The sequence below is a fragment of the Chelonia mydas genome, chromosome 7, assembly GCF_015237465.2.
Source record: "Chelonia mydas isolate rCheMyd1 chromosome 7, rCheMyd1.pri.v2, whole genome shotgun sequence".
Taxonomy (NCBI): Eukaryota; Metazoa; Chordata; order Testudines; family Cheloniidae; genus Chelonia; species Chelonia mydas.
In genome coordinates, this window is record NC_057853.1 from 106,779,568 (window position 1) to 106,803,469 (window position 23,902).

At 44.5% G+C, this 23,902-nt stretch overlaps 1 protein-coding gene across 6 annotated transcripts in view; it reads left to right on the forward strand.

Annotated features, from left to right (window-relative positions):
- RGS10 (regulator of G protein signaling 10) overlaps positions 1-7,853 on the forward strand; it is a 31,608-nt gene extending 23,755 nt beyond the window's left edge. For all 6 annotated transcript variants that reach the window (XM_037904606.2, XM_037904607.2, XM_043551410.1 and 3 more), the window contains one exon: positions 2,118-7,853. In XM_037904606.2, coding sequence (XP_037760534.1) covers positions 2,118-2,264 — 147 coding nt within the window. In that variant the 3' untranslated portion in view covers positions 2,265-7,853. The remainder of the gene's footprint in view (positions 1-2,117) is intronic.
- The last annotated feature ends 16,049 nt before the right edge of the window (positions 7,854-23,902 follow it).

The window sequence follows — 23,902 nt, forward strand, 5'->3', positions numbered from 1 at the left end:
GCAGAGATTCCAAAAATCTCATCCATTCAGTTTAAAGAGCAAGAAAATTCCCTTTCTGCACATGACTATAAAAAACTCAGCAATCTGTGTAGTTGTCACACTCCAGGACTGTTACCAACTTGGTTTCAATCTTTATAGTATTTGCCCACCATGAGAGGTGCCCTGTTGTCACCATGAAAAGGAGGGGGTCTGTTAATGTAAGTTCCAAACTCTGGCTCATGAACCTCTGATGTGCTATGTCTTCAACACAAAAAAAGGTGTATTTTTACATTGAGATTGCTCTCTCGATGTGGAATGCTAGTAGATACATGGCACAGGTAATTTTTACCTTGATGTAGCTAGTCAAGGTCAACCCCAAGTGGGAGGTATAGGGTTAACCTCAACTAGCCACATCAAAGTAAAACCTACTTGTGCCTTGTCACTGCTAGCATTCTACATTGAGGTAGCTAACTTGAGTTAAAATTCATTTAAATCCATTTAGCATTTAAATTAAAGCAGGGAGGTTTCCACTGGTTTACATAAAAAATGAACAACAGTACGAAAGCCCCTGTGTCATTTATTTTGCAAGCAGGATACTACAGGTCATACACGCATATGTTTTATGTGATTGAGGGTTTTTTGAAGCTAAGATTACTGCGGAGGTGAAAAGAACAAGTGTTCTCTCTACAAGGCGGAAAGCTACAGTTGCACTAACAGTTTGAAACGTTTTAGAAATGAGACCCATAAAGCTACAGCTTCAATTATCCACACATGGAATTTGTAACCCTACTTATTGAAGCAGCTGAGAATCCAAAAATTCCTGTTGGAAGCTTAGCTTAGGGACTTTGGGCACCATAAAATGTAATCAGTCACGAAGCGTGACTCAGAGAGGCTACTCTAGTGCACTCTTTGCCAGAGGGTGATGTATGCTTTTGTTTTGTTTCAATAATGGTTTGGAGTTATGGTTTGCAGTATTTTTTTTTCTCCCCTAGTTTTTCTAGCCCAAGCAAAATAGTCACGACCTAGACAACTGAGAACACTAAAGACTTTTTCGTGGTGGTAGTAAAAATCCAAGTAAGTTGTAGGAGTTTTCTTAGAAATAGATGGAAGTAGGAGGTTAGAAAACAACTGAGTTGGAGGATGAAGCGGAGTTCAAGAACATCAGGGAATTGGAAGTCCTGGAAGAGAAAAGACAACGTGACTAGCTCCCAAAAATACCTAAAAAGGGTGGTGGGGAAATGGGGATAAAATATTTATTTTGAAACAAAAAGAAAGAAGAGTTTTCAGGTGAAATACTTATTATGATATAGTGCCTTGTGCCCCTGTACACACCGTGGGTCAAATCCTGGTCTCCTTGAAGTCAATGGCAAAATTCCATTGCCTTGAATGAAACCAGGCTATCAGCCCTCGCATGAGTAACAAGTGTTGGCTAAACCAGTTATAAGTGTGAGCTCAGCTTCAGGAGTGTTGGACAAGCCAGCTATTTCAATCAGTGACACATTTGCACCTGCAACCATTTGTCTGCTTAAATTATTTAGAGGCTCTTTTGTTAATATCTTAGTGCTGTGTGTGTGCACTCAGGCTCTACTGTGATATTCAAGTGTGGTTATGATCAGAAAGGTGAGTGTATACAGCTCTGCCCCTTCTGTGCATTCTGAGTCGCATCTTTTTACTGCACCACCCGAACGCCAACTTCATTACGTTTTTTCTCCTGGTGACCCCTGCAGAGCTGACCTTGCTATGGGTGGGAGCTGGGTTATGTCCTCATTTGTACATCATATACAATTAGTAACTAAGTGCCAGCTGCAGACCCTTTACTACAGGTGGTGATGTGAGAATCTAGCTTTCAAACATCAGGTTGCATTTGCCGAGTTCTCAGGCAGGAAGACCACCATTTGACCCATAGGCTGATCAAATTTGATATGGACGTTAATGAACATGGAGCCTCATAATACTGTTTGTTATACACAATCACTTTTAGAGTATATAAGATTTATTTTAATGTCATGCTTTCTGGCCAGTACATTTTAGTGTACACTTTTGCTGACAGAACAAAATTTTAGAACTTTCCTATTATCCTTCTGGTTTAGGATCTATTTTATTTGAGTCATTGTTTTTGTTTTGTTTCCCTCCCCCAGATATTCAATCTCATGAAGTACGACAGTTACAGCCGCTTCTTAAAGTCAGACATATTTTTAAAACACAAGAGGGCCGAGGAACAAGAAGAGAATTCATCGGAAGCTCAAACTGTAGCTAAAAGAGCTTCAAGGATTTACAACACATGATCCAAAGAAACCCATTCAGACAAGCAACAAAAAATAACCTAACTCTCAGGAACAGTCTTTGGGTCTATAACTGTTGCATTTAAGGCTTCACAAGCACAAAACCCTTTTAGGGGATATTTACCTTCTTAATTGCTTGAACAACTAATTGTTTTTGCATGATGGCTAATACCAAACACTCTTGAAAAGACCATTTTCTAAGCTAAAATGCTGAGGTATCCCTATGTAGCATGAATTACATCCCATATTTAACAAATTAAAATGTTTTCCAATCACTGTATTTTGTGAGGCATCACAAACATGAGAAATGGAAGATAGGGTTGCTTTTCCTCCTGATTTTATAGCTATCCTGTGTGTACGTTTGTGAAGTCAATGCAGAGTAGCATTTCCGGTAACTCTGTGGATGCGTCATACATTGATTACCATTAGGGGGCAGTATAATTTAGAGTTACTCCTAATAAAACCCAGTTTCAGTCCTCCCAAATGTAAATCTCTTCTTTGAAACTAATCTGTCTGTGAGACTTTGAAAAGCAATTTCAGTTTTGACTTTGGGAAGTGTGGGTTTGCCTTTATTATTGAAGCAGAAGGCTTGGTTTTTTTGGTCAGGATTTTCATTACTGTATTTCTTTGATTTCATGATGTTTCCCACAACAGCCAACCAGCTTCTTCAGATGACAGAGGCTAACCGCCAGCCTTGACAGAAATAACATGTCAACTTTAAAAACACAATAAAACCTCTAGTGTTTTCATAGCACCTAAACTATAATGGAACAAAAGCACCAAAATAGGAAGGATTCCTTCAAAGCACTCAAAAAGCTATAGGAGAACTGATACCTGTTGCCCACTTCTGGACATCACACCTTCGGGTGGGCTTAGCACTTCAACCAGCTAGCACACTTATTCTGAAGTCACATGCAAGTACTAGTAAGCATTAGGTCTTCCCCAATCTTCCTGAGGAATTGTGCCCTGGCTGCCAGCAGTCCTTCTGCAGAGGCACAAAACAACAGTTTACATTTTCAGTCTGGCTTTGCTAAAATCGATTGGTCACATACTATCTGATTTTGTTTTCCCCAAAAAAGTATTTTAGGGTTTCCTATGTGCATATGTTGGGAAGTCCAACAGAACTGTGAATTCTCATTGTGATTGTAGCCATTCCCACTCCATGCTTGAGATGAAGGACAGTTTATGTCTGCCCTGAGAAGATCAACGTGCAATGATGAAATGTTAGGATAATAAAGGAAAATGCTGGTGGAAATCGCCACCAAAGAGTTCTCTTTGTCTGTCTGGAGCAGTTTGGGAACTGAAAAGCATTTTTGCCATAAATGTTTAATGTTTATATTTTTTGAATTCATTAATTCAATGCCAAAGTACTAAATTGCCATTTGGAATTGGGAGAACATATTGGCTGGCATGTTTTATTTACAAGCTTCGCCATGTGTCGTCTAGCTCTGACTCACACTGACTCACTATTTACTCATTTTTTGTGTTAGTACAGGCTTTTCTTGAGCTTGTATTTATGGGCTGTCTAGTCAGATTGCACAATTAGCTTTTGATTATTTTAAAATTCTCTTTCTCAGGAAGGTGAGTTGTATATATTCATTACTGTTGCTATCAACATCTTAAAAGCCAGGGCTAGGTTGTAATTTTCTAGGAGGAAAACTCTCTATATTGCCTTATGACATATGACACTGTCTTTCTCTAAGCCACCTTTATAGCCTATGTCTGAAGAAAATGGCTGCTGTGGTCTCTTCTCCCACTTAATCCATTCATATAGTGGTAGTGGGAGTTCTGAAAACTTATCAAGGAATAAAGAGATTTGTTAGTTTTTAGGGAATTGAGCAGGAGGGCAGTCTTTCAATTTGCACTTTCTGAGCTGTAGGTCAGATGCACTGAGTACATTTTCCCATCATATTTACAAAGGAGAAAATGGCAGAACTAAAGGTTTAGGATCATGATTCATCAATTTTCAGAGGGACCTCGACTCATGCTGAAAGTAAAGCACGTATTTAAATGCTTTGTTGAATAAGAATATACTTAAGCACATGCTTAAATGCTTGGCTGCATTGGGGACTAAGTGAGTAGTTATAATCCTCCTCCTTGCAGCCAGTTGTTATCATGCTAGATCTTCTAATTAAAATAATTTTGGTTATGTAACCACCACATCCTACCCCCAAAAGAACACTGGGTGAAATCCTGGCCCATTGAAGTCAGCTGACCTCAGTGGAGCCAAGACGTCAGACACAATCTACTTCTAAGGTCATATACATCTTTTTTTCTTGTTTGATAGGACTTACTTAAACTTTTCAGTTTATGCAAAGATATTTTTTAAACTTCAACGGAATGAGCTGGGCTTCCCATGCTGAAAGCATTTGCCAGATTCAGCATGTTCATGATTAGAAAGTGCATGTTATTCTTAATCTTTTAGAGGAAGGGTGGCATTGGATGAAATTTAGCTTTTGTCCAAATGTTTGCCTGTCAAATCTTTTGAGTGATGGGCCCAAACCAAGCCCCTGGAACTCAGGAAAGATGAAATCTGCATCCAACATTTACAGCATGGACTTTGGTTTATAATTCTCATTATTATTATTTACATTAGAGTAGTGCTGAAAGGTCCCAAGTTGCGGGGAACCCCTCCCATCATGCTAGGTGGTACACAGTCCCTGCCCCAAGAGCTTGCAGTCTAAAAGACAAGACAGTTCAGTAATAATAGACAACAAACAAGCAAAACATTAAAGGTGATGTTAGATACACCTCTTTGGAATAGCTAAGTTAGGCCCTGGTCCTACAAACACTTATGCACAGCTGTAACTTTATTCACACAAAATTTCCATCAATAGAACTTCTTACATGAGTAAAGTTACAGTTGTGACATCCAGGCTACCCCTGGCTACATTGCTATTTTTAGCACAGTAGCTCAAGCATTGCAGAGTGGGTGTCTGCCTTCCCACACTTGAGGGGGCTTGTCTTCATTATGGGGGTAAGTCGATCTAAGTTACGCTATGTGAATAATGTAGCTGGAGTCGACAGCTTAGGTCTACTTACCCCAGTGTCTTCACTGCGCTGCATCAATGGGAGACACTTTCCGGTCGACTTCCCTTACTCTTCTTGGGGAGCTGGAGTACCGGAGTTGATAGGAGAGCCCTCTGCCATTGATTTAATGGGTCTTCATTAGACTCCCCCTGGTTCTGGGGTGGTGCATGGGTGGTGGCACGCTGCCCAGGACCCCACTGGTGCTGGGAGGGGGGTTGGAGGAGCCAGCAGGCTCCCTACCTGGCTCTGTGCCTCCCTGGAAGCAGGGACATCCCCCTTGCTCAGCTCCTAGGTGGAGGTGTGACCAGGCAGCTCTGTGCACTGCCTCTGCCCAGAGCGCCGGCTTTGCAACCGTGGCCAATGGGAGCTGCGAGGGTGGTGCCTGCAGGCAGAGACAGTGCACAGAGCTGCTTGGCTCTGCCTAGGAGCTGAGTGAGGGGGATGTCGCCACTTCCGGCGAGCCCCCCGAGGTAAGCACTGCCCAGAGCCTGCCTCACACAGTCCTGTCCCGCCCTGTGCCCCTGCCCCCTCCCACACCCAAACTCCTGCTGCTGCTGGGGGAGGGGGTGCAGTGGCCCGAGATTGCCCCAGCAGCAGCTGGTGCAACTGACACAGGGGCTTCCTGAGCGGCCCTCGGGCCAAGCGCACCAGCCACTGCAGAAGTCACAGAGGTCATGGAAAGTCACAGAAAGTCATGGAATCCGTGACCTCTGTGACAAACCCACAGCCTTAGTAATTACACATATGTGAAATATATTTATGATTACTCATATAGTTTTCCAAATAGATGGGCAAGGTAGAGCAGTCTTCAACTACAGTTTTTCTTAAAATTAAAGAAAAAAATTAATACAGAAAACTTAAGTATGAATCTAGGCATTATGAGAAGAAGTCAGACTAGTAGAAATGTATTTATTTGTGTCTAATTTTTTAAAAAAGGGAACATATCTAAAACTTCACAGTTCTGTTGTCTTAAAAATATCTTTCTCCCTTCTGCTGTTGAAGTTTGTGATCCTGTTCTCTGTCTCATCAAGGTTTGAAAGGTTCCAAAATCTTTGCAAGATTCAGAACTCAAGAGCTTTTTCACCTCTAAGAGAACCTGTAATTTGCCCAGGAGTACTCAAAGTGCAGCATTGCAAACAGTTGAATATTACAGGGATGTGGATTCAGGAGGGGTTATCTTGTTTGGGTTAGTGCTGCATATCACCTACCATATTAATTTTGTAACATGTACAGATCCCTTCTGTACAGTAAGAGGCTGATACAAATTGCATGGATCTAAAACAATGTACATTTCCATTTGCATAAAACTTTAATTCTAACAGTGACTGCAAGCTTCACATCTATCCCCAGTTCTCTAAGTGACACAGTCTGAAATACATGGGAATCATAAGAGCTAACTCTTTCCAAAACCCCCAATGGCTACCCTCACATATGTTTCTGAACTAAAAATGAGACTCATTTACAAACAAGCGAGAGCTGTGTGTTGACGCTTGTTTGATGTTTTAAATACCAGTTGGGAGGATGCTGCAGCGTATGATGTGCCCCTCCTCCCATCTTCTAGATTCAGGCCTTCGAAGCCTGTGTCCTCTCACTTTCCCATCAGCAACATTTCTGTGATGGAGGAGGATTGGTGCCTAGATACTACCGTAATGGGGGCATTTTAGATGTGCAGATAGCTAGATTGGGACTCCCTTCAGAGGTAGCGAATACTTTTAATTAAATAGCAACAGGGATCAGTGATGAACCACGAGGCACTTCTTGCACCTCACCTTCTTTGTCTCTATTCCTTTCCTTGATTCCACTGCATTCCTCCTCCATCCTTTTGTGTCAAGCACAGAACCTTGCTAACACATTAAACTGGGGAATTGGAGGCGAGAGGCATTTTTTTTTGTTATGTGCTTGTAAAGCACCTAACATGATGGCACCTTTGTTCATAACTGGGATTCCTCTGTGCTACAGTAATACTACTACTAATAATGAATATGTCTTGACAGCAGGTTCAGGAATTTTCATTGCTGCGGCATAACTATTTTATTAAGACAAAGTCCAAGATGCTTTAAATCAATAGTAGAAAATACTTTTGTGTTAGCTGACCTGGCAGATGAGCAGCTGCCATGTCAAAGCTAGAAGTTGCAGACTAGCTCAAATCCCATGCCCTTTAGGGTGTGAGGGAAGAAATAGAGCTCTGTAGATTGCAGGGTTTGTTTGGCCTCTGGGAAAGGAACTCATTGCCAAATTTAACACCGCCCTCTACTGGCTGCTGAAAGAATAAAATAGATAACTTTTTTGGGAGATATTGATAAGGTTATATAATAAGCCAGCAAATGAAGAGAGATCATAATTGTTTTTTGTTTGTTTCTTAAAGGTGGTGGAAATATCAATATATTTATTGCCTAGTTAGAATTCACCTTGTCAAGGTACAATGAGGCTGCTCAGTTCATTATTGAAAGGTAATGAATAATAATAAAATGTACATTGGATTGACATTTTTCTGTACTTTGCTATTTCCAGTGTAACTCCTAATACATGAAAGCTGAAATAAAAACTCTCTTTTGAAGCTGACAATGTAACGTGTATAATTTAGACCAACATAGAATACTATAGAGCTGATAAATCTAAAAATAACCATAGACTTGGGTTGGCATTTGTTTTTCTACTGTTGTTCTCTCCTTGCCTGTGTTTGTGTGTGTTTATATTCGACATTAGCTATGTATGACAGTACATTTCCTAAAGTAAAGAGTGACTGGCTTGCTGATTTTTGTTAACCACAAAAATTATACACATTATAAAATTAACCCATTATATGCTATTAAATACTTATTTCTCCTAGCTGCACTTTTTCATAGCTTTCCCTGTTTTGGATATAAAATATTTAACAGCAAAAATATAGCTATCTGCATGTTTGTGATCCAGTCTGGTCTCCAGAGGCTTTTTAAATTGGCTGTCTAATCATGATCATCAGAATTTTGTGTTACAAAAATCTAGCTGAGAAATGTAACTCCATGTTGGTTAGAAATAGGGAAGTATTATCCAGTAACGTGTCCTGAATTGAATCCATTTCAAAGAGACTCTATTAAGGAAATGTATGTGACCAATAGGGATGTACCAGGGCCACAAAACTTCTGCTTTTCTCTAATGAATATGAATGATCCTGATGCTCTATACGCTGAAGGTGTTGTAAATGGAACGTCATAAGATCAGATGTCCCTTTATTTAAAAAACAACACCTGTTCATTTCTGGAATAAACTTCCTGCGGCATCAGGATGGTCATTTACGCCAGCATTACTTGCAGAACTGTTGCGATCACTCTGCACGTGTGACCCAGCATTAGGACCACAGTCTAAAGATATTTCTACAACAGCAAATGTAATTCTCACTTTTCAGTACGAGTGCCGCTGGAGTGAATTACCAGGCTGTAGACTGGAGGGGCGTGCTATGCAATCCATGGAATATAGGGACATTCTGATGAACAAGGTTTTTCACTGTTCACCTTCTATGCTTTTAACTTTTCCTTTTTGCAAGGTATGGATACTGTGTTTAGACAATCAACAGACAATGTTTAACGTTACATAGACCAGCTATTTTTGATGGGTACAATTCGAGGAATTAGTTTTGTGTATTTCTGAAATGCTCTAGGGGTATGCAAGATAATAAATGGGCTAACTGAGAGGGGAAATTGGGTGCTCCTATTTGCCCTCTCACATAATACACAAACAAGTGGACATTAAATGAAATCGAAAAGCAGCATATTTAAAAGTGCAAAAGGAAATGGTTTGTACACAGCATACATTAACCTGTGGAACTCATTGCCACACGATATCATTGAGACCAAGAGCTCAGCAGGATAAACCCTTATGCCTCGTAGTATGAACAGCCCATTTAGTGACAGGGTTAGGAAGAAACTTCCCCTGTGGGCAAGTAATTCCATAATGGTCCACTATAGCATTTCTTGCTCCCTTCTCTGAAGCATTTTGTTACTGGCCACTGTCAAGAAACAGCATATTGGACTTCCTAGACCACTGGTCTGATCAAAAATGGCAAATCCTATATTCTTATTGCTAAAGTCACTTTTTACCTATGAAGGCAATCAGCCGCTGTCTCACTCTGAAAGGAAGTGCAATTCTTTCACCCCTGAAACTGAAGCGGCATGAATTGTATGTTTCTTTCTTCCTTTCTCTCTCTTCCCCAACCCCTTCCCACTTCCTATTCTACTAGAGAGAAATCAATGAACTGTCTGTGATCTGTGCTTTCATAGAATTCCATCTCCCAAGTTAGTAATAGATTATCAGCGAAGTCTCAGCAAAGAGCTGCCTGGAAATGACAGCAGCACTGCAAAGAATTAAGTAAATTATTTCCATCTTAGTGTTGGTCTTGTTCACTACATCATGTTTAAACTTTTAAAGCATTTTCCATTCACTTGGATGAATATTTGTATATCATTTACAAAAACATGAACAAAATCCCTCTGAACTGAAGTTTCCAACCTCAGGGAGTTTTGTTATTTTTGGAGTCATCGTTAGGCCCTGGGCAAATGCTTAAGGGAAAGTTTATCCTTTGTAGTTGGGCCAATAATGCTTTAAACTTAAAGATGTCTTTCTCTGAGTCCAAGATTAGGCAATGAACCAAATTCTCACTAGGCCATACACAGGAGTCACAGAAACTACTGAGTATGCCATAATTTTTTATTGTTTGTGTTTGTTATTTTGACTCTTCTCTGGATTGCTAAAAATCCCTTTAATGTGAAGGCGAGGAATGCTATTCTGTGAGAGGAGAGATGCTTATGACTAAATCAGTCTTTTTTCAGTTTGGAAGGGAAGCAAATAGCAGGAAAAATGGAAATTGGAAGTGGCGAGCTTTTTAAGGTCTCAACATTCTAGAACAGGGATGCCTGTGGCATACTTGCATCCCATCATGCAGAAGTGGAAAGCCAGGGAAGGGGATTCTGAGTGAATGACCGCCGTTGAACCCTGCCAACAATAGAGTTTGTTTAGAGCGTTCTACTGTTAAGCGCTCAATTGCCTTTGCACTGCTTCATGGGCTGGGGAGGGAAAAAATCAGCCTATATATAAAAAGTTTCATGATCTATCACATGGTACTGAGACAGCTATTGCAGTGGGGTAGGTGACTTAAAAAGCTGGTCTTGTACTTCCTGCAGATCTGAGTTCAAATGTCATGAGTAAAATAAAAATTGGTGGGATTCCACTGGTATCTGTGACTTCAATGTAAAAGCTGGTACTCAACTGGGCATTGTTGGTGGCTTTAGCTGACGATGCAGTGATCTGGGAACTGAAGCTTCGTTGCAAAGGGGAGCATAAAATAAGAGACCCTTTCCAGCTAGTGTCATCAGTACAGTTGGGACCTTGGCTGTCATTCTTAGCTCTGAGGCCAAGGACTGAATAGGCACGGAGACTGCAACTAATCCTAGAGCTGGCCTGCCCAAGCCAGGCTTGAGGCATATCAGCAGGCACCGTGGAGGAGACTTGCACCACTATACCTCACAACTTGCAAAGGCCCAGGAACTGGTTGCAATGTGTGACAGAGACACACAGTGAGGAGGCTCAAAACTGATTCAGGTAAGAGACTTATGCTGTGGGCTTCATTCCTTTAGTTTAAATAACTCAGTACGCTCGTTATATGAGTGCAATCTGGAGGTAAATAATTTCCATCAGTCAAAGTGCTGGGATACCACATACATGTGGATCACAGGGAACTTTGTGAGTAGAATGAGTGAGGTGCCACCAGAGGGTTGAGAGGTATGTGTACTGCTGGGTCCCATGCTGTTTCTGTTCAGTGGGGAGAGGACTTTGGTCACCAGGGCTGTCAAGCAGGTACCGTTCACTAGCAGTAGAGTCATGAAAAAACCCTATATTTAGAAAGCTGCTTTTCTGTGCTCTTCAAAGACATGAGAAGAGGATAAGATGTGATCAAGCCTGAGGACTTGAAGGTGTCCCCCCTTCCTCATAATTTCAGGGCCACATTTTTTCCCTAGTAGTAATTCCCTCCTTCCTTGCCTCACAGACACCATGTTCCACCAAACTGGGCCATGCTGAATCTTAGTCATCCCTGAGAGAATCACTGAAACAGAGGGAGGGCACCAAGCTGCCTGCTGGCTGAGCCCACCCCTGGGAGACAGAGGCACCATTAAACAGGCCTCTGGTCAATCTCCAGCTTCACATCACAACACAAGAGGAACACTGTCTGTTCCACAGAGTGGAAGACACTAGTCACAGTTTTAACAACAAGGGAGGTTTTACAGAGTATGTGTGATTCATTATTTGTGTTGGTGAGCGTTTCTGGAACATTAAGGGAATGAGGACAGAGCAGATGCTGGGGACTGATAAAGTGACTTGCTTCTGAGAAGAGAGTTTCTCTGAATATGAGAGGTCTTTGCTTGTGCTGTTTTTTTTTATTTTCTAGGGTGGTTGGAGACTGAAGGTGGAATTTACTCCTGGCATAACTGTGTTGACTTTGATGGAATTACAGCAGAGATACACTTTCCCTTAGCTTGCATGTCAGTTATCCTGCTGCGAATCATGCATGCAGAAAACTGATCAGCACACTGATAAACACTGCCACTACTAAATTCACTATGAATGGATTCTACATACCTTCTCTACTGAGGTGAGTACTATATTTAGTCCCATAAACAACTGCCCGGATTTTAATTTGATTTTTGTGTGGTTAATGGGCCTTTTTCAGTTGTTGCGTGTTTTATTACATCAACACTTCTACCAGCCATTGCCCTATGGAAACAAAAGAATCCAGATTTACATTCCAGTGGCTTGAGAAACCCTTTTCATGATGCAATGGGTTTGAATTTCCAGGGCCCAGATATACAACTTCCATCATTACACTGAAGCTGGGATTTTCAGGGGTGTCTAAGGGACAGATTTTCAAAGGTATTTAGGAGCCTAATGATTCAAATAGTCACCTAGTTAGATTTTCAAAAGCCCTTAGGTCCCTAACTCCATTAACTTTGGTGGGAGTTAGGCACTGCAGTGCTTTTCAAAATCACACGAGGTGCCTATCTCTATCTTTAGGTGCCTAAAAATCTTTGAAAATCTGGTTTTAAGGGACGTAGGTGCCCTCATCTCATCCAAATTCAATGGGAGCTGGGTGCCTAACTCCCTTCAGCAGCTTTGACAATCCAGCCTAATTGGTTGACAGGCAATGAAAGAAAGTAACAAATCACTCACTTTTTAATGTCCTTCCTACAGGTCCCTAGGGCTGACAGATGAAATCAGTGGAGTACTGGATTTCCTTGCTGCTGTTTCTTCAGTGAATCCTGCTTCACCTATTGCAACAAAGTTCAAGGCTGGAAGAGAGCAGTCAACAGGTTCTGATGAGTTCTTCAGCAGCCACTGAAAGGAGATTAAAAAGCTGGAGTAGACTCATAGACTTTAAAGCCAGAAGGGTCGACCAGAACATCTAGTCTGACTTCCTGTGTATCACAGGCCACCACCACCCAGCATACCCACATTAAACCCAGCAACCGAAATTAGACTGAAGTTTCACAGCCTACAGGAGACTAGACTATTATGTGCCACAGTCAGAGAATAGGAGGGACTGAGGTGCACCAACCCCTGATGGCAGGGGAATGATTAAGTGAGAAATATCCAGATAATCCTGGCAAATGACCTACACCCACATGCTTCAGAAGAAGGTAGAAAGCCCCCAAGGTCACTGCCAGCCTGACCTGTGGGAAAATTCTTTCCTGACCCCACATATGGCGATCAGTTAGACCCTGAGAAAGAGCCAGGCAGCCAAGCACCTGAGAGAGAGAATGCTCAGTGCCACCTCTGAGCCCACTCAATGTTGGTGCACTGCTCTGTCTCCAACTGCGGCCCTCCCTCATGCTTCAGAGGAAGGATAGGGAGAAAAAAACCCACTCAGAATACAGTGGGACAGGGGGAGGGGAATCTCTTTCTGACCCCTGCAGGTGGCTGACTGAAATCCTGAAGCATAAGCTTTCAGAACATCAGATATAAACTAGTAGTGAGCCCAGGTCCGTGGCGCCCTGCCCCCCAGCCCCCCACCATCATAAGAAATCCTGTCATGCAACTGAGCTTATGAGTGGGCTTTGGTTAAACTGTCAGAAAGTTCCCTATAGGAGAAAATCTTCACACCTAAAAAGTCTGGTCAAAAAGACCAGTGAAACAACATTTTACAAGTACCATACGATTTTTAACCGATAAGTAACTAAATAAGACTTCTCTACTTAGGTAAAACACTAGTTTGAATGTCTAGTCTTTTTGGTATGGAGTGGAATATCTAACACATGAGAAGAAGGATGATCTTGGGGTTAAGTCTAGCACTCAGGAGAATTGGGTTCTATTTCTGGCTCTGCCAATTTACTGTGTGACCTTTGGCAAGTCATTTGGGCTGGAAGGTTCAGAGCTTAAGGAAACTAAGTACCCAAATCTTAGTGATATTAAATGGGAGTTGGGTGTCAAACTCCCTTATACCTCTTTGGAAATACCAGACTTAGTACCTTTGTGCCTCAATTCCCCATCTGTAAAATGGGGATAATACTTCCTGTGAGCCTGGTCTGTCATGTCTTTTAGACTGTGAGCTCTTCAAGGCAGGGGCTGTCTATCAGTATTTGTTTGTACAAGGCTTAATAAACTGTGGCCCCAATCTTTGCTGGCACCTGTAGCCATTACTGCAATGCAAAGAGCAACATACCTGGCCAGTGTCTGGGGCACAGCAGCCGTGTATGAGACTGTGCTCTCATAAGCAGAACTTGTAGCTTTATACTACAGCAAAAACTGCATTAATAGAGGGCATTTAGGATGGGCAATAGCAAGAGATATTGGTTTCCGGATGGTCCGCTAGTCAAGGAAGGAGTGTTGATAAAGCCGTTAGCCACCAGGAATGTCCAAGGCAGCCGGTAAAATTTATTCATTTAAATGGGCTAAATTAATTTATTCTGTCTTGGATCTTATGCAGTTTCTGTTGCATGAAGGACTGAGGATAAAATGCTGGGCTTGGGCAGAAGGAAGGGTTAAAAGGAGACACAGACTTGATTAGGGCCATGGGTAGGGGAAGCACAGATGCCATTTTGTTAAAGATGCCAGACTGACTGTGAGATCCCTGTTAAGCAATATGGAAGAGTTTTTGCACAAGCCTTAATCATTGCCTCTGATTCAATCTCCAGCACAGAAAAGGTTTATTCACGGCAGAATCTTGGTGCCTCGTCTAGTTTTTCCTCCATCTGCTTTGTTTTCCTCCTGTTCTATTACTCAGCACCTCAGAGGGGTGTGTCTCCTGATCCTGCCTCACACGTTCAGGCTCCTGCTCCCCTCCCTCAGCCTCCCCCATTCTCACCTTCAGCCTCCCCCATTCTCCCCCATTCTCACATTCAGGCTCCTGCTCCCCTCCCTCAGCCTCCCTCGTTCTCCCCCTCAGCCTCCCTCGTTCTCCCCCTCAGCCTCTCCCATTCTCACATTCAGGCTCCTGCTCCCCTCCCTGAGCCTACCCCATTCTCACCCTCAGCCTCCCCCATTCTCACATTCAGGCTTCGGCTCCCCTTCCTCAGCCTCCCCCATTCTCACCTTCAGCCTCCACCATTCTGCCCCATTCTCACATTCAGGTTCCTGCTCCCCTCCCTGAGTCTCCCCCATTCTCACCCTCAGGCTATGGTAGCACTTGGTAACACTAAGGTGTTATCTGGTTTCCTTTTTCTTATGAAAGTGCTCTTGCCTGGAAGTTGCTCCCTGCATCATCCTGAGGGCATTTTATTGCAAAGGTAGAGTGAAGGACAACTAGCTAGTAGCAAAAGTTAGCAAAGGACTGAGGTGAGGATTTGCTGGGAGCTGGACGTCCATGAGTTTTAGGTGCTCCAAAGTGCAATTGGAACCATTTCCTTGGCTCTTTTACTTCCCTGACGAACATGAACCAGTTTGGCCATTTTTACAAAATCCTTCTCCAAGCTCCTATAAAGTACATTTAGCACAAAGAGCTTCACTATCAGCTCAGACTTTTACAGATACTTACCTGGTGTCTCTTGTCTTAGATTGCAACCTCTTAGGGGCAGGAGCTGTCTTTTTGTTTTGCGTTTGTACCATGCTGAGCACAATGGGGTCCTGGTCCGTAACTGGGGCTCCTAGGGGGTTACTGCAATACAAATAAAATAGTGGACTTAGGCTATTATATAGATTAAAAAAACCTCAATACCCCAAGCATACATAGGATGGCAGCATGGTCCAACAGATGTTATCAACTGGACTAGAGGTCAGGAGACCTGAATAATATCCTGGTCTCTTCCACTGATCTTCCACATAACCATGGGCAAATAATTTCACTACTCCTTATTTCCCCCCCCCCCTTCTCTCTCTTGTCTAATACCGTACCTTTTTCGGGGGGGGCGGTCTATCTGTTACTATGTGTTTATACAGTGCCTAGCACAATAGGGTCTTGGTAGGGGCCAGGCGCTAGGTAATTATAATACACAAACAAGCATTTGGATTGCAGCTCTCAAAGCTACTGCCATGCTTTAGCAGAGGCGACACTGCAGCCAGCAGGTGGCACTCTAGCCCTGTCCAGGTTTCAGAGTGTACAGTCAGCAAAGATTTGCAGTGCTACTCATGATGTGCTGTCAACTGACCTTGGAAAAAAGGGGTACTTGACTATATTTGGCTCTCTGCAGCTTGTGTTGCCTTGACGTGTTCTTAGTCAATAGTCAGTCAATGCAGAGTGTGATACAGAGCTGTTTGGCTATTACTTGTGTATTAAATTCACGCTGAGAATTGTGAAATCCATTATTTAGCAGATGAAAGTTCCTGGATTTTTTTTTCAGAGCCGTCCTGGGTTTATTTCAAGGGAACTACATTGTAGGCACACATGTTGAGTCAAATATCATGGTAGTTATCCTTCCCTGCACTCAAAATTGCATAGCATGGTGTCTCCGCTGGATCACTGGTAGCCCTACGAGTGATTGAGGCACGGCGCTAGGTTTCACAAGACCTGGCTTCAATTCCTGGGTCTGCTACAAACTATCTTTGTGACCTTGGACAAGTCATTTAATGTGCTTCGCTGCCTCCTCTCTAAAACAAGGATAATTGTACTTCCCTTGCCGGTGTTGTCACTTTCGATGGTAAGCTTTTTAAGGCAGGCACTGCCTCATGTGATATTTTTGCACAGTGCCTACCACAGTAGAGTTAGCCTCAGTTGGGGCCTTTAGGTGATACTCTAGTCAAAATAATAAATAATAATAAACTGAGGCAGGTAAAACTTTCAGAGCCCAATGTTAGTAACCAGCATTAGATGCAAGAAGCAGTACTAATAACTAACTTTAGGGGCTAGGAGCGTTTGCAGCATTAGATATCTAACACACGTACTGGGAACAGTTATCCAGATAGGACAGTGTACTGTGCAATTCAAAGGGGAGGGAGGGATAAACACCATGTGACAGCTGCTTGACCTTGTGCACACATCATGCAGTCTCATTGCCAGCATCTGCCCCATCACTGATGCCATGTCTAGTATCAGAGACTAGCACGTTTGTTATCATCTAACATTAGACACTCAGCCAGGGGAAGGGTCAGAGCATTTTAGTGGCTCAGACCTGTTCAGACTGGTGCTCAGCAAGCCCGTTGCAGTGCCTAACAGCTGTAGCAAGCCTACAAACCTATGAGCAATGCTACATATTTGTACAAGGCAGCAGATGATCTTTGTTATCTAGCAATATACATACACATATATTCAGAGATACATATCCTTCATACAGACCTCATGTAATAAACATGCTATTTATTCTATGGTGTTGTGGCAGGGCCCACTTGCTCCTGCCTCTGCTCAAGCTCACAGACAGCACTGAGTCCTTTATGTTGGTAAAACACCCAATGCAGTTTATTTACAATGTTGGTTCCCACCAATACAGCCTTACTCCAATAGTCTTAGGGAGCCCTCAGCTCCTGAGGCAAGCAGGGAAGAGCTTGCTTTCTCTCCCCCTGCTTCCTCCCCCAATCTCCTTCCTGTGCCTTTTTCTGTTCTCTGCCTAATGGCGTACTTAGCCTTCCCATTCGCCTCCATTCACCAATTAGGCACAGCTCTTCTAAACCAGGTCTGTTCTGCAGTGTTGAATTGGAGCTGCAGTAACCAGAGTGCTGGCTCAGCTGGTGTTGCCCAGCACACTGTCACAGAGGTATTAATTACTTTGCCTCTGATGTCACTTGCTCCCCACCTCCAGCTGTCCCCTGGGAACTGACTGTGGGAGTCAGGCCTGACACCAGCATGGGGCATGGCTGGATGGGGCAGGAGGGAGGTTGGGTGTGGGCTCTAGGCTGGGGGAGGGGGTGAGGGATGCAGGAGAGTGTGTGTGTCAGGGGGTGCGGTGCTTACCTGGGGCAGCTCCCAAAAGCGACCAGCACACCCCTCTGGCAGCGGCTCCTAGCTGGGGGTCTCCGTGCACCACTGCCTGCAGGTACCGCCCCCGCAGCTCCCATTGGCTGCAGTTCCTGGCCAATGGGAGCTGCAGAGTTGGCGCTCGGGTGGAGGCAGCACGCGGAGACCCCCTCCCCAGGGCCCACACGCAGGGACGTGCTGGCTGCTTCCAGGAGCGGCATGGAGCGAGGGCGGGCAGGAAGCCTGCCTTAGCCCTGCTGCGCTGCCGGTGGTGGCAGCAGCGGCCGGGGCCCCTGGGCCCTTTTAAATCGCCCGGGCCCCTGGACAATTGCCCCTTTGCCGCCCCCCCTCCCCCATCGGCGAGCCTGCGTGTTGGAACAGAGAACAGTCTATTATCATGGAGATAACCAAGAATCCACTCATGGTTCCATTGGTTTCCCCTCTCTACAAGCAACATCTGGTGAAAGTCACTCAAGCAGCAGTTCCTAAGTCATGGCCATAGGCAGCTGGCCAGCCCCATGGTGTTGCCTCCTCTTTATTGGAAACTTCTTCTACAGGTGTCTGGATTCCTCAGTGAAAGAAAAGCATGGATGGTTGCAAAAGCAGCTGGCAACAAGGCAGAGCAGCCAGCTCCTCTGCCTCCGGTAGGGGCTGTTACTGAGTAACAGGAGAGGAAAAAAGAGCCACCTGCACGGACCAACAGGGGAGAAGCCAGGAGCAACAATGGAACCAGAACTGCAAGTGGGAAGAGAATGTCTCTGGCAGCAGGGGAGAAGAGAACCTATCACCAGGGGAACAGGTGCAGGGCAACAGGTGAGCAGGGGAACTAGGTGACACCAAAGGAAAAGGCAGAGAGAGCAACAGAACTGAAGTGAGAGGAGAAAAACCAAAGAGCCAAAGTGAGCTGTGTAATCACGGGTTTCTGGCTTCAAAAGTGAAAAAATACAGCTAAGAATACATAGATACTTGCAAGTAGATTTTGCTTGTCTCCTTTGTAGTTCACTTGGCTCAGTTTATATATACACTGTTCACCCCCACCTTGATTGTATTCTGCTGACAGCTGCTCTTTGAAGGGCTGATCAGTTTGTCAAGGCTACATTGCTTTTCCATGTTACTGTCAGCTTAATTTGTCCCTGGGAAGCAGTATAGTCTACGGGTGAGTGCAAGGGATTGGAAGTCAGGGGACTTGGTTCTGCTACGGCTTGTTGTATGGCTGTGGGAAAGCCACTTTAAAGCTCTATGCTGCAGTTACTCTGGTGGAGCAGGAGGGAAATGCTTTGGTGGCTTCATTTCAACTAGATCCTAGAGGTTTTAATTAATATAATTTAATTAAATATAGACATGAATCTACAGTCAGTACAGTAGCCCCATGTTAGCTATTTTGAGAGAAAATGAATTTAAATGTTACGCTCTCTCTGCATTTTCATTTTTAATATGCCACAGAGTTTCCAACACCTACATTCATCCTAGAAGTTGTTGGAATAGTTGGAGGCAGCTGGTGATGGGTGGGAGGCAATTTGGGATTGTGGGATAAGCATTTTTGTTTTCAGAGTTAAAACCTGATTGAGCGAATCGGGCCGTTTGTACCTTTCAGCGCCATTTGCCTGCAGAGTCAGGGGCCAGCAGCAAAACACCCGCTGCTGTGGACGGGTGCAGCTGAACTAGTTCTGAATGCAGGTTAGCAGCAAACACAGGCAAGGACAACCCCATGTTCAGCACCATTGCAGAAGCCACAGGCCACCTGTTGTCAGCAAGAGGTAATATTATGTAGAATAGAAAAGACTAAATACATGTCAGTGCACACTCTTGTCATGTTTTTCAGGGGCCTCTGCCCAGTCAGGAGGCCCAGAAACACACATTAAAAAAACCCAACAAATCAGAGCATCATTCTGGCACAAAGGGTGGATTCTGTGGCAAATGTCAGTTGACAACGGTTGGAAATGGGCGACGTCCACCTTGATTGCATTGACCTCGTTAGCACTACAAAAGTAATTTTCCTTCTTTGATATTCATCCCTTCTTGTCAACTGTTGAGAATAGGCCACTTCCACCTTAATTGAATTGGCCTCCTTAGCACTGACCCCCCACTTGGTAAGGCAACTCCCATCTTTTCATGTGCTGTAATATTTATACAGCTTTCTATATTTTTCACTCCATGCATCTGATGAAGTGGGTTTTAGCCCATGAAAGCTTATGCCCAAATAAACTTGTTAGTCTCTAAGGTGCCACAAGGACTCCTCGTTGTTTTTGCTACAGGGATTGTATCACTCACAGCACCTTTGACTACAGAGGACTGTGGTTTGAAGAGGCTTCTCCCAGTGTAAAGAAATTCCATATAAAAGTATAAACCTGCTATAAGTCCTGTTTTTAAAAGCAACAAAGGCAAGTACCATCTGTACCAAGAGATGCATCTCTTCTCCCCTTGTAACCCTAGTGCTCCTGTGGTATAGCTCCTTTCCCAGGAAAGCAGAGATTAAGGGTGGGGTGCACAAAAGTACCTAGGTACTTAAATCCCAACTATGGCTCCACTGTGAGCCACAAAACTCCAGCTGTAGGTACTAAACTCACTTGGCTTCTAAGTTTTCAGGGTAAAAGTTCCCTCTATGCCTAAATTTCTGCCTCTAGGCATCCGGCTCGGCTGCCTATCTCTCTGCCTAAGCCACTGAATGACTCACAACCCGGGACAAGACAAGCATCTGGACGTCTATATTGTTGGTGGTACGCACTGCTGTAGGCGGCCTCGGTGCATGCCCTCTGGATCGGGTACCATTTAAAATCTGGCTGAAGAAGGAGAAAGTGGTGATGGTAGTGGTTTCCGCCTTGTAACTTTTGGCTTCATTGGTTAGCGCACTCATCTGGGATGTAGGAGCTGCAGCTTCAATTCCCCCTTCTCTGCCTGTGTGTGTGTGTGTGTGTGGGGAAAAGCGGGGGGTGTCCCGCCTCTCAGGAGGTGCTTTAGCCACTGGACTACAGAGACATTCCTATTCTCTCTCTCTCTCTCTCTCTCTTGCTCAATGACAATTTAGTTATGTCTCTACCTTGGAACAGCTTCCCTAGGAGAGGCTTGAGGGAGCCCCACACCACAATGTCCCGAGCTCAGTGGTTTGAGCATGCTCCTGAGAGGTGCATGGGAAATGTTTACCCCCGGCCCCCACTCCCCACTTTTCCTCAGACGTTCTTGTCAACTGCTGGGAATGGCCCACCTTGATTATCACTACAAAAGGTCCCCCCCAGCCCCGCTCTCCTGCTGGTAATAGCTCACCTTACCTGATCACTCTGGTTACAGTGTGTATGGTAACACCCATTGTTTCATGTTCTCTGTGTATATAAATCTCCCCACTGTATTTTCCACTGAATGCATCCGGTGAAGTGAGCTGTAGCTCACGAAAGCTTATGCTCAAATAAATTTGTTAGTCTCTAAGGTGCCACAAGTACTCCTTTTCTTTTTATAAGTGATAATGTGGCTCATCGTGATCAATGAATGTTTGCTTCAGTTTTTAAGCAGGTGATTACAGCAGAGGTATAACCATCTGGGCTCAGACTCTCTGGTGGAAATCCAATAGTAAACATGCCACGTGAGACATGTGCTCAACATTTGCAAATAAGTGCCATCTGTTTCTCCCCGTAAGACTATTAGCTGTCTAATAAAGGCAAAGAGATGCATGAAAGTTGGTATGAGGTGAAAAAGAGTCTGAGGCCATGTCTACACTACGAAATTAGGTCAAATTTATAGAAGTCGGTTTTGTAGAAAGCGTTTTTATACAGTTGATTGTGTGTGTCCCCACACAAATGCTCTAAGTGCATTTAGTCGGCATTTAGTAGGCGGAGTGCGTCCACAGTACCGAGGCAACTGTTGGCTTCCAGAGCATTGCACTGTGGGTAGCTATCCCACAGTTCCCGCAGTCTCCGCCACTCATTTGAATTCTCGGTAGAAATCCCAATGCCTGATGGGGCAAAAACATTGTCTTGGGTGGTTCTGGGTACATATCATCAGGCCCCCCTTCCCTCCCTCCCTCCATGAAAGCAATGGCAGACAATCATTTCATGCCTTTTTTCCTGGGTTACCCGTGCAGACGCCATACCAGGGCAAGCATGGAGCCCGCTCAGCTTACCGTCACCATATGTCTCCTGGGTGCTGGCAGATGTGGTACTGCATTGCTACACTGCAGCAGCTTATTGCCTTTTGGCAACAGACAGTGCAGTATGACTGGTAGCCATCGTCACCGTACTCCAGGGTGCTCTTTTAGCCGACCTCGGTGAGGTTGGTTAGGAGTGCCTGGGCAAACATGGGAGTGACTCAGCCAGGTCATTTCCCTTTTAAGTTTCATCTCATGGCGATTCAGTCCTGCTGGAAGTCCTATTGCAACGTCTTCTAATAAGCAGCCAGGAGACGACGATGGCCAGCAGTCATACTGCACCGTCTTCTCCCGAGCACCCAGGAGATGATGTTTCTCCTTGATGCAAAGCCACCCCCTTTGTTGATTTTAATTCCCTGTAAGCCAACCCTGTAAGCCATGTTGTCAGTCACCTCTCCCTCCATCAGAGCAAAGGCAGACAATCATTTCGCGCCCTTTTCCCTGGATTGTCCGAGCAGACACCATAGCACAGCAAGCATGGAGCCCGTTCAGCTCACCGCAGCAGTTATGACCATTGTAAACACCTCGCGCATTATCGTGCAGTTTATGCAGAACCAGCACCTGAATAACCAGGCAAGGAGGCAACGGAAGTGCGGTGATGAGGACATGAACACAGATTTCTCTAAAACTGCTGTCCCCAGCAATTTGGAGATCGTGGTGTTACTGGGGCAGGCTCATGCCATGGAACACTGATTCTGGGCCCGGAAAACAAGAACAGAGTGGTGGGACTGCATAGTGTTGCAGGTTTGGGATGGTTCCCAGTGGCTGCGAAACTTTTGCATGCGTAAGGGCACTTTCATGGAACTTTGTGACTTGCTTTCCCCTGCCCTGAAGCGCAAGAATACCAAGATGAGAGCAGTTCACAAGCAAGTGGCAATAGCCCAGTGGAAACTTTCAACACCAGACAGCTATCGGTCAGTCGGTAATCAGTTTGGAGGGGGCAAATCTACTGTGGGGGTTGCTGTGATGCAAGTAGCCAATGCAATCACTGAGCTGCTGCTATCAAAGGTAGTGACTCTGGCAAATGCGCAGGTCATACTAGATGGTTTTCCTGCAATGGGATTCCCTAACTGTGGTGGGGCTATAGACGGAACGCATATCCCTATCTTGGGACCGGGCCACCAGGAAAGCCAGTACATAAACCGCAAGGGGTACTTTTCAATGGTGCTGCAAGCACGGGTGGATCACAAGGGACGTTTCACCAACATCAACGTGGGATGGCCGGGAAAGGTTCATGATGCTCATGTCTTCAGGAACTCTGGTCTGTTTAAATGGCTGCAGGAAGGGATTTACTTCCCAGACCAGAAAATAACTGTTGGGGATGTTGAAATGCCAATAGTTATCCTTGGGGACCCAGTCTACCCCTTAATGCCCTGGCTTATGAAGCCGTACACAGGCACCCTGGACAGTAGTAAGGAGCTGTTCAACTACAGGCTGAGCAAGTGCAGAATGGTGGTAGAGTGTGCATTTGGACATTTAAAGGGTCGCTGGCGCAGTTCACTGACTCGGTCAGACCGCAGCGAAACCAATATTCCCATTGTTATTGTTGCTTGCTGTGTGCTCCACAATCTCTGTAAGAGTAAGGGGGAGACGTTTATGACGGGGTGGGAGGTTGATGCAAATCACCTGGCTGCTGAATACGCGCAGCCAGACACCAAGGTGGTTAGAAGAGCACAGCAGGAAGCGCTGCGCATCAGAGAAGCTTTGAAAACCAGTTTCATGACTGGCCAGGGTACTGTGTGACACTTCTGTTTGTTTCTCCTTGATGAAAACTCACCCCCTTGGTTGCTTCTAAATTCCCTGTGAGCCACCCGCCCTCTCCCCTTCGATCACAGCTTGCTTGCAAAGGAAATAAAGTCACTATCATTTAGAAAATATGTACTCTTTATTAATTGATTATAAAAATAGGAAGATAACTCACAAGGTAGCCCGGGTCGGGTGTGGGAGGAGGGTAGGAGGGAAGGAAAAGGCCACTTCAAAACTTGTTGAATGCCAGCCTTCTGTTGCTTGGAATGTCCACTGGGGTGGAGTGGTTGGGTGCCCGGAGCCTCCCCTCCGGTTCTTGGGCGTCTGGGTGAGGAGGCTGTGGAACTTGGGGAGGAGGGAGGGCAGTTAAACAGGGGCTGTAGC